Raw genomic sequence first — 11,685 nt, forward strand, 5'->3', positions numbered from 1 at the left:
GTTTCCTGAGGTCTCCTCAGCCTCAGGAAAGTCTGTGAGTCAATTAAACAGTGAGTCAATTAAACCTCTTTCCTTTTTAAGTTACCCAGTCTCTGGCAGTATAGCAGTGTGAAAATGGACTAATACACTTTGCCTTCTGAAGTAGGTTTGAGAGCTTCCTGAGCCTGAAAGGGAATGGAGAAATGACTTAAAGCCACCAGCTAATTGGGCTTAATCATTTGCACTCAATTGACTCTTCCCCTACCCCTACCCACATCTAAACCAAAGAAAGGATCATCCCATATTTACATAGCACAAAGAAATCTACTCTTCTGCTCTTTCTAGGATGGCTAAAGGCCATGGGAACTGGACACGTGGATGCTGTGGGGGAAGGACAAAGCCCAACATCAACTTGGACAGTTTACTAACCTGTTTATGGTAAGTTGATATCATTTGTGACCACTCCTAATGTGTGCCAGTAATAAGCTATTCCTGATGCCAGAATCTCTTACTGTTAGTGCCCTTTGTAGGCCTTCTGACCCTTACTCCTTGCTCCACCCACTGTTTATATCATGTGGTTTTCTCTCAGACCCCGATATAAAGCTCCTACTCTGTCTGACCTGACAAGCCACCTCAAGTGGACAAGGCACTTACCAACAGGTAAGGGGGCATTACAGGAGAAGAGCATGTCTAACATGGGATTTTCTCTTCATTTTGAGGTAGATACAGGGTGATTTTCTGAATAAAAGATCCCGGTAGTAATGAAGCTTAAGCAAAACCAAAGCTGATTTTGGGTAATTTGGCCTCTGTTATCCCCAAACCAAAAGAGAAATATCTGCGAGTGTAGCTATCTCAGTGGACCTTCCTGGTCACAGGAATTCCAAGAGGAGAGGATGTTAGAAAGATAATAGGGGCTCTGCTCTCTTCTTCAAACCCTCTTCCCTGTGTTCTCCTACAGAGATTGCTGATTTGCTCCTTAAGCAAGAGATTCACTGCTGCTCAGCATGGCTCAGACCAACTCATGCTTCATGCTGATCTCCTGCCTGATGTTCCTGTCTCTGAGCCAAGGTGAGATTTTTTCCCCCAGACCTCCCACAACCCCAGCTCTGAAGTCTTCCCTCCATCCTCATGCATAGGGTTCACTTGAAAAAAAGCAGAGTCAACATCAGAGGTTGATCATTATGGCTGATCTCATCCCATTCAAAAACATCCTCATTTCATTCATGAGTTTGAGACAGAATTTAATAAGACCACTTATAGGTGACCATTGTGGTTGAGTTTATCTAATTGAATCTATATGTGATGGCAGTTGGATGTTTTTATGTAGTCATTAATAGGATGGAGAGCTAAGGCAAACATGTACAGGGAAATCAAGAGAAACTTGAGAAAGGTGGAAGACTGGGTCTTTAAAGGCAGAAGCCTGAGCCTCAGAAATAAAAGGGAAAACGAGGACACATTTCTTTAGCCTATTCATTACAAGCTCTTGTCTTGAGCAGAGGAAACTAGAAAAAAAAAAAAGAGATAGGATGCAGGGAGCAGAAGTAAGGAGTCACTCCAGTACACACTGTATCAGTATGTTCTTATAACGGAAACTGAAAAGCCCCTAATTCACCTTCCAGCCTTTTCCTTGCCCTGAGAGTCTTTCTTAATTACCTCTTTTTTTCCCTCAGGCCAGGAGACCCAGACAGAGCTGCCTAATGCCCGAATCAGCTGCCCAGAAGGCACCAATGCCTATCGCTCCTACTGCTACTACTTTAATGAAGACCCTGAGACCTGGGTTGATGCAGATGTGAGTGAGGACAGCAGCAGGGGAAGGGAGGCTCATGAAGGTAGTGGCAGCTGCTAATTTGCAGTGTGTTCTGTGGCTGCAATGAGATAAGATTGATCCCTTCCCTATTCCACCACTGGTCCAAAACTTCCCAATCTACTTTATCTCATTATTTAACATATTCCTAGCACAGAGATACTGGTGGTCAGTGACAGCATCACCAGGGACATTTCTGTGCTGTCCTTTTTCTGTTACATCCTCTGGAAGATCTCAGTAGATCCTTCACACCTTCCTCCTCCACTGAGTGCTCCATTTTCTTCACCTACAGCTCTACTGCCAGAACATGAATTCAGGCAACCTGGTATCTGTGCTCACCGAGGCAGAGGGTGCCTTCGTGGCCTCACTGATTAAGGAGAGTAGCACTGATGACAGCAATGTCTGGATTGGCCTCCATGACCCCAAAAAGGTCAGTCTGCAGCCTCCTCTATCTCCTTATAAACATTTTTGAGAGGTAAGAGGGATGTTTAAGGTCTGGCACCTCCAGCGCCAACTTTTATCTTTTTGTTTTTCTAAATAAAAGAAACCTCTTTATAGATCCTATAATGTATGAGTTGTGAAGTTCAGTGTAGGTAGTTAGAGACATGAGCTGAAGGCTGAATTTTCTGGGCTCCTGGGAATTCATGCACACACTCATTGTGTCAACTTTTAGAAATGCATCTTTATGTACAACTTCTTCCCTATTTTGCTATTGTCTGTCTTGGAAGAGGTCCTTCTGTAGACTGTATAGGAAAAGAGTAGTGGAGGAGAAATCTACTGCTGGCATTTGTTATACATTTTATACAAATGTATAAAACTGTACAGTAGTTGTTGATATATTATTTAGTTTAACACTATAAGTGTTTAGTTTAACACTATAAGTGTTAAACTAAACAATATATCAACAACTACTCTACAGCCAATGTTATGTTGTATATGAGAGTTCTGAGCTTCAGGAAAAAAGATCAGAACCACTCTCTGTAATGGGCTTTTATGGGTCTCTGTATCAAACTCTGAACACTTACTATTTGCTGGAAGAGGAGGAGGAATTTGGACATTCCAGAGAAGGAGCAAAAGCAGAGGAAATAATACGACATTCATGGTGACAACAACGATTATTCTTTCTGCTATATCTTGGCCTGTTTCTGAGTGCGCACACAGGCCTGGTTATTCTATTGATTTTTGAGTGACCATGGCCCCTGTTCTGACCCTTCTCCACCTAGAACCGCCGCTGGCACTGGAGCAGTGGGTCCCTGGTCTCCTACAAATCCTGGGACATTGGAGCCCCAAGCAGTGCTAATGCTGGCTACTGTGCAAGCCTGACTTCATGCTCAGGTGAGAGGCAGACAATCTATCCATCTGTTGTTATTTCCCTCCCGTTTTTCTCTGGGGATGAACATGGGAACTGGGATAGAGGAAAGGTGAGCTCTTTATCTGGAAAATAAAGGAATATTTCCTCTTGTTTTTTGTTCTGAGTTCTAGATCGAGGAGGGGCTACCCTCCTTCTGATCCTCTCTGTCTGACTCTTCTCATTATTCTATAGGATTCAAGAAATGGAAGGATGAATCTTGTGAGAAGAAGTTCTCCTTTGTTTGCAAGTTCAAAAACTAGAGGCAGCTGAAAAATGGATGTCTAGAACCACTCCTGCAATTACTACAAAGTCAAAAATTAAACTAGACTATTTCTCCAACTCCATTCAGACCATCTCCTTCCTAATGAGTTTGCATTGCTGATCTTCAGTACCTTTACCCGTCCCAGTCTGTAGAGCCCTGAAAAATAAAAACAAACATATTTTTCTCCATTGTTCTGTCTTCTGCATTTGCTCTTTCTACAGCCCATGCTTGGGTGGTTGGGGTGGGAATGATTGTCACACTCCAGAGCTTGCCCCGGCCCATCCGCTTGTTAAAACCCCACTCACATTTTATGTATGTCGGGCTTATGAACATGTGGTGGCCTTGTTTATGACAAGATAAAAAGATGAAGATTTCATCCACAACACATGTTAGCATGAACCTAGTGTGAGTTACACAAATAATTAAATTGTTGATCCAGTCTGACTGGAGTATTTGATATTCCAGAAGAATTCGCATCGTTGGGGTCTGAGGAGAACACATCTGTTCTCGGTTATGCAATTTGAAGTCAGGACTGAAGTGATAAATTAAGGAGAACTGTCAGGTCTACAGTCCTGAGTGCATTAGTGGTACATTTTTGGAGGCCAGTCTGCAAAGTTTGTTAAATGCTACTCCTTGGATGAATGAATAAGTGAATGATCAATTATGTAAATTAAATATACAGGCATACTTAATTGTCTCTTTAAATATCCTAACTCTCAATAAAGTCAAATTCTGAAATACTACTCTTAGGACTTTCACAAATTAATTGTGCAGGGACACAATTCAGGCCATAACATCAATCATATCAATAATAGAGTTAAATGTGATTTGATAACAAAGGAAACAAATTGTCAGCCTGGATTAAAGTAACAACAATGAAAACACAATTCAACTGTATGCTATGTATGAGAGACATGAGTTAGATTAAGACACAAATAATTTGAAAATAAAAGGAAGGAAATAAACATATTTTGCAAACAGAAACTATAAGAACACTGGTTTCTGTACTGTTCCTCAGTGTAATGCCTATATGAGATTGCTGAATTTCTACCCTATCCTAATTCTGCTTATCTTTAAGAAACAGAATGCCTGTGGTAAAAAGTTTCCTTTATAACCAGTTCAGCTGAGATTGGTTAGAATCAAGATCACCATCAAAGGACCTCAGAAAAATATCGGGTTCATTATGATCTCATTTCCATGCTAAATGACACTCATACCAGCACAATGACAGTTGACAATCACCATGACAATGGCCAGAAGAAGCAATAAAGGTACAAAAAGGAAGGCGCACTCTGATTCCAGGAAGTTCACAACCTGTTTCCAGAAAAGACATGAATATTCCTCCCTTTGTTTTTAATGCTTTTAGTTTTAATGTTTCTAGTTCTTTCATTAGAGAAACCCTATATTTTAACCCCTTTACCCCTAAGTAGCAGAGAAGCCAATTTGTGAGTCGTGTTCCTGCTTCTCAATTCCACGGCCATCAAATAAATCCTGCAGTGCTTGACACTCACTTTCTGTTTCAAGTATTGTCTTTTTGACACCAAATAGGGAAGACTCCATCTTTGGGGGGACTTGTTTTGCCTGCAACAATACTAATATCAGACATATTTGACTTTAAAGCAAACAATATTACTTGAGAAGAAAAGGAGCATTTTATAATAATAAAGTAGTTAATCCTTCAGGAAGATGTCTTAAAATACCTGAAACAGGTGGAATCCACTGCAGTGTGACAAAGCCGCTATAACCAGACTGTCCCTTTGGATTCCTCCTCTCTGGGGAGGACATCTCTGAAAGAAAGGCAGCAGCCGCAGTCAGGGGCTTATAGAAAACTCCCATCTCCCTGGGACAGAGCACCTGGGGGAAGGGGTGGTTGTAGGCCAAACTTCAGCAGACTTAACTGTTCTCACCTGTTGATTCTGAAGAGAGCAGCAGGTCTCCCAGCGCAGCATTCAAGCTCTGCTAAGTGACAGATTGCCTCCTCGAGTAGGTCTCTTACTCCAGTGCCTACTGACTGGGAGATACTTCCCAGCAGGAGTCAACAGACACCTCATACAGGAGAGCTCCAGCTGGCATCTGGCAGGTGCCCCTCTGGGACAAAGCTTCCAGAGGAAAGAACAGGCAGCAATATTTGCTATTTTGCAGCCTCTGCTGGTGAGATACAGGCAAACAGTGTCTGGAGTGGACCTCCAATAAACTCCAGCAGACCTGCAGAAGAGGGGCCTGACTCTTAGAAGGAAAACTAGCAAACAGAAAGCAATAGCATCAATATCAAGTAAAAGGACACCCAGGAAAATCACCATCCAAAGGTCACCAACATTAAAGACCAAAGATAGATAAATCCATGAAGATGAGAAAAAAGCAGTGTGAAATGGATGAAAATTCCAAAAACCAGAAAGCATCTTCTCCTCCAAAGGACCACAACTCCTCACCAGCAAGGAAACAAAACTGGATAGACAATGAGTCTAATGAATTGACAGAAGTAGATTTCAGAAGGTGGGTAATAACAAACTCCTCTGAGCTAAAGGAGTATGTTCTAACCCAATGCAAGGAAGCTAAGAACCTTAATAAAAGGTTACAGGAACTGGTAACTAGAATAACTAGTTTAGAGAAGAAAATAAATGACCTGATGGAGCTAAAAAACACAGGATGAGAACTTCATGAAGTATATGCAAGTATCAATAACTGAATCAATCAAGCAGAAGAAAGGATATCAGAGATTGAAGATCAACTTAATGAAGTAAAGCTTGAAGACATAGAACAAAGAATGAAAATGAATGAACAAAGCCTCCAAGAAATATGGGACTATGTGAAAAGATCAAACCTACGTTTGATTGGTGTACCTGAAAGTGACAGAGAGAATGGAGCCATACTGGAAAACATATTTCAGGATATTATCCAGGAAAAATTTCCCAACCTAGTCAGAGAGGTCAGCATTCAAATTCAGAAAATAGAAGATGGCAAAGATATTCCTCAAGAAGAGCAATCCCAAGACACATAATTGTTGGATTCACCAAGGTTGAAATGAAGGAAAAAATATTAAGGGCAGCCAGAGAGAAAGGCCAGGTTACTCACAAAGGGAAGCCCATCAGAAGAACAGAGGATCTTTCTGCAGAAACCCTATGAACCAGAAGAGAGTGGGGGCCAGTATGCAACATTCTTGAAGAAAAGAATTTTCAACCCATAATTTCATATCCAGTCAAACTAAGCTTCATAAGCAAAGGAGAAATAAAGTCCTTTACAGACAAGCAAATGCTGAGGGATTTTGTCACCACCAGGCCTGCCTTACAAGAGCTTCTGAAGGAAGCACTAAATGTGGAAAGGAGAACCAGTACTAGCCACTGTAAAAACATACCAAAATGCAAAGATCATTGACACTATGAAGAAACCGCATTGACTAATGGGCAAAATAACCAGCTAGCATCATAATAACAGGATCAAATTCACACATAACAATGTTACCCTTAAATGTAAATCGGCTAAATGTCACAATTAAAAGACACAGACTGGTAAATTGGATAGAGTCAAGACCCATCTGTGTGCTATATTCAGGAGGCCCGTCTCATATGCAAAGACACACATAGGCTCAAAATAAAGGGATGGAGGAATATTTACCAAGCAAATGGAAATCCAAAAATAATAATAATAAAAAACAGGGGTTGCAATTCTCATCTCTGATAAAACAGACTTTAAACTAACAAATATTAAAAAAAGACAAAGAAGGGCATTACATAATGGTAAAGGGATCAATGCAACAAGAAGAGCTAACTATCCTAAATATATATGCACCCAATACAGGAGCACCCAGATTCATCGAGCAAGTTCTTAGAGACCTACAAAGAGACTTAGACTCTCACACAATAATAGTGGGAGACTTTAACACCCCACTGTCAATATTAGACAGATCAACCAGACAGAATACTAACAAGGATATTCAGGACTTGAACTCAGATCTGAACAAAGTGGACCTATTAGACATCTAGAGAACTCTCCACCCCAAATCAACAGAATATGCATTCTTCTCAGCACCACATCACACTTACTCTAAAACTGACCACATAATTGGAAGGAAAACACTGTTCAGCAAATGCAAAAGAATGGAAATCATAACAGCTTTTCAGACCATAAAGCAATCAAATTAGAAGTCAGGATTAAGAAACTCACTCAAAACTACACAACTACATGGAAACTGAACAACCTTAATCCTGAATGACTACTGGGTAAATAATGAAATTAAGGCAGAAATAAATAAATTCTTTGAAACCAATGAGAAGAAAGACACAATGTACCAGAATCTCTGGGACACAGCTAAAGCAGTGTTTACAGGGAAATTTATAGCACTAAGTGCCAACAGGAGAAAGTGGGAAAGATCTAAAATTGACACCCTAACACCACAATTAAAAGAACTAGAGAAGCAAGAGCAAATCATAAGAGCAATTCAAGAGCAAATTCAAAAGCCAGCAGAAGACAGGAAATTGAGATCAGAGCAGAACTGAAGGAGATAGAGACACAAAATCCCTTAAAAAAATCAGTGAATCCAGGAGCTGGTTTTTTGAAAAAATTAACAAAATCAATAGACCTCTAGCCAGTCTAATAAAGATGAAAAGAGAGAAGAATCAAATAGACACAATAAAAAATGATAAAGGGGAGATCACCACTGATCCCACAGAAATATAAACTACCATCAGAGAATACTACAAACACCTCTACACAAATAAACTAGAAAATCTAGAAGAAATGGATAAATTCCTGGACACATACACCCTCCCAAGACTAAACCAAAAAGAAGTCAAATCGCTGAATAGACCAATAACAAATTCTGAAATTGAGGCAGTAGTTAATAGCTTACCAACCAAAAAAATCACAGGACCAGATGGATTCACAGCCGAATTCTAACAGAGTTATAAAGAAGGGCTGATACTATTCCTTCTGAAATTATTCCAAACAATATAAAAATAGAGGCTATTCCCTAATTCATTTTATGAGGCCAGCATCATCCTGATACCCAAACCTGGCAGAGACACAACAAAATAAAGAAAATTTCAGGCCAATATCCCTAATTAACATCGATGCAAAAATCTTCAATAAAATACTGGCAAACCGAATCCAGCAGCACATCAAAAAGCTTATCCACCACGATCAAGTCAGCTTCATCCCCGTGATGCAAGGTTGGTTTAACATACACAAATCAATAAATGTAATCCAACACATAAACAGAATCAATGACAAAGACCACATGATTATCTCAATAGATGCAGAAAAGGCCTTTGATAAAATTTGACACCACTTCATGCTAAAAACACTCAATAAACTAGGTATTGATGAACCAGATCTCAAAATAATAAGAGCTATTTATGACAAAACTACAGCCAATATCATACTGAATGAGCAAAAACTGGAAGCATTTCCTTTGAAAACTGGCACAAGGCAAGGATACCCTCTCTCGCCACTCCTTTTCAACACAGTATTGGAAGTTCTGGCCGGGGCAATCAGGCAAGAGAAAGAATAAGGGTATTAAAATAGGAAAAGAGGAAGTCAGATTGTCTCTGTTTGCAGATGACATGATTGCATATTTAGGAAACCCCATCATCTCAGCCCAAAAACTCCTTAAGCTGATAAGCAATTTTAGCAAAATCTCAGGATACGAAATCAGTGTGCAAAAATCACAAGCATTTCTATACACCAATAATAGACAAACAGTCAAATCATGAGTGAACTCCCAATCACAATTGCTACAAAGAGAATAAAATACTTAGGAATAAAACTTACAAGGTATGTGAAGGACCTCTTCAAGGTGAAATACAAACCACTGCTCAGTGAAATAAGAGAGGACACAAACAAATGGAAAAACATTCCATGCTCGTGGATAGGAAGAATTAATATTGTGAAAATGGCCATAATGCCCAAAGTAATTTATAGATTCAATGCCATTCCCATCAAGCTTCCTTTGACTTTCTTCACAGAATTAGAAAAAACTACTTTAAATTTCATATGGAATAACAACAACAAAAATGCCTGCATAGCCAAGACAATCCTAAGCAAAAAGAACAAAGCTGGAGGCATCAGACTACTCGACTTCAAACTGTACTACAAGGCTACAGTAACAAAAATAGCATGGTATTGGTACCAAAACAGATATATAGACTAACAGAACACAACAGAGGCCTCATAAATAACACTACATGTCTACAACCATCTGATCTTTGACAAACCTGACAAAAACAAGAAATGGGAAAGGATTCCCCATTTAATAAATGGTGTTGGGAAAACTGGCTAGCAACATGCAGAAAACAGAAAATGGACTCCTTCCTTACACCTTATACAAAAATTAACTCAAGATAGATTAAAGACTTAAATGTGAGACCTAAAACCATAAAAACGCTAGAAGAAAACCTGGGTAATACCAATCAGGGCATAGGTATGAGCAAAGACTTCATGACTAAAACACCAAAAGCAATTACAATAAAAGCCAAAATTGACAAATGGGATCTAATTAAACTAAAGAGTTTCTGCACAGCAAAATAAACTATCACATCACAGTGAAAAGGCAGCCTACAGAATGGAAGAAAATTTTTGCAATCTATCCATCTGACAAAAGGCTAATATCCAGAATTTACAAGGAACTTAAACAAATTTACAAGAAAAACAAACAAACACCTCATCCAAAAGTGGGTGAAGGATATGAACAGACACTTCTCAAAAGAACACATTTATGTGGCCAACAAACATGAAAAAACTCATCATCACAGGTCATTGGAGAAATGCAAATAAAAAACCACAATGAGATACCATCTCATGCCAGTTAGAATGGCAATCATTAAAAAGTCAGGAAGCAACAGATGCTGGAGAGGATGTAGAGTAATAGGAACGCTTTTACACTGTTAGTGGGAGTGTAAATTAGCTCAACCATTGTAGAAGACAGTGTGGCAATTCATTAAGGATCTAGAACCAGAAATACCATTTGACCCAGCAATCCCATTACTGGGTATATACCCAAAGGAATATAAATGATTCTACTATAAAGACACATGCACACATATGTTTATTGCAGCACTATTCACAATAGCAAAGATTTGGAACCAACCCAAATGCCCATCAGTAATAGACTGGATAAAGAAAATGTGGTACAAATTAGCCGGGCATGGTGGCTGGAGCCTGTAGTCCCAACTACTCAGGAGGCTGAGGCAGGAGAATGGCATGAACCTGGGAGGCAGAGCTTGCAGTGAGCCAAAATTGTGTCACTGCACTCCAGTCTGGTTGACAGAGCAAGACTCCATCTCCAAAAAAAAAAAAAAAGAAAGAAAATGTGGCACATATATACCATTGGAATACTATGCAGCCATGAAAAAGGATGAGTACATGTCCTTTATGCGGACATGAATGAAGCTGGAAACCATCATTCTCAGCATACTAACACAGGAACAGAAAACCTAACACTGCATGTTCTCACTCATAAGTGGGAACTGAACAATGAGAACATATGGACATAGGGAGGGGAACATCACACACTGGGGCCTGTCAGGGTTTGGGGGGCGGAGGGGCAGCAAAGGGAGGAATAGCATTAGGAGAAATACCTAATGTAGATGACAGGTTGATGGGTGGAGCAAACCGCCATGGCACATGTATACCTATGTAATAAACCTACATGTTCTGCACATGTATTCCAGAACTTAAAGTATAATAATAATAATAAAAAGAAGCAAAACAAAATATGTGAAACAAAAACTGATAGAATTAAAAGGAGAAGTAGATAATTCAGTAGTAATACACCTCAATTCACCACTTGGAATAGTGAGTAGAACACTTAAAAGATCAATAAGGAAGTAGAACACTTGAAAATATTCTAATCCAACTGGATTAAACAGACCTCTGCAAAATGCCTCACCCAACACCAGCAAAACATACAGAGTTCTCAAACATACAAGAAACATTCTGTAGGATGAACCATATGCTAGCAATGAACAATTCAAAATGATATCAAGAAACAATTTCATTGTGTTAACATAGAAAGAATAAAATTTTTAGAAATTCACTTTTTAAAAAGTTCAAGTGTTGTATACTAAAAATGACAAAACACTGGTAAATGAAATCAGCAATCTAAATAAATGAAAATATATCTCTTGTTCAGTGACTAATATAATATAATATAATGGTGAAAATTCTCCCCAGATTGATCTATGGATTTATCACAGTCCCTCTCGGTGTCCCAGCTGGCCTTTTTGCAGAATTTGAGAGGCTGATTCTAACATTCATATGGAAATTCAGAATAGCCAAAGTAATCTGGATAAAGAA

The 11,685-nt window shown here is 39.3% G+C and overlaps 1 protein-coding gene across 1 annotated transcript; it reads left to right on the forward strand.

Annotated features, from left to right (window-relative positions):
• Window positions 1-604: 604 nt before the first annotated feature.
• Window positions 605-3,579, forward strand: LOC126933375 (lithostathine-1-beta). Its single transcript, XM_050752986.1, has 6 exons — window positions 605-639; window positions 938-1,047; window positions 1,650-1,768; window positions 2,076-2,213; window positions 3,007-3,118; window positions 3,327-3,579. The coding sequence occupies exons 2-6, from the start codon at window positions 984-986 to the stop codon at window positions 3,392-3,394; spliced, it is 501 nt and encodes a 166-aa protein (XP_050608943.1). The 5' UTR covers window positions 605-639; window positions 938-983; the 3' UTR covers window positions 3,395-3,579.
• The last annotated feature ends 8,106 nt before the right edge of the window (window positions 3,580-11,685 follow it).

This window comes from Macaca thibetana, chromosome 13, assembly GCF_024542745.1.
Source record: "Macaca thibetana thibetana isolate TM-01 chromosome 13, ASM2454274v1, whole genome shotgun sequence".
Lineage (NCBI taxonomy): Eukaryota > Metazoa > Chordata > Mammalia > Primates > Cercopithecidae > Macaca > Macaca thibetana.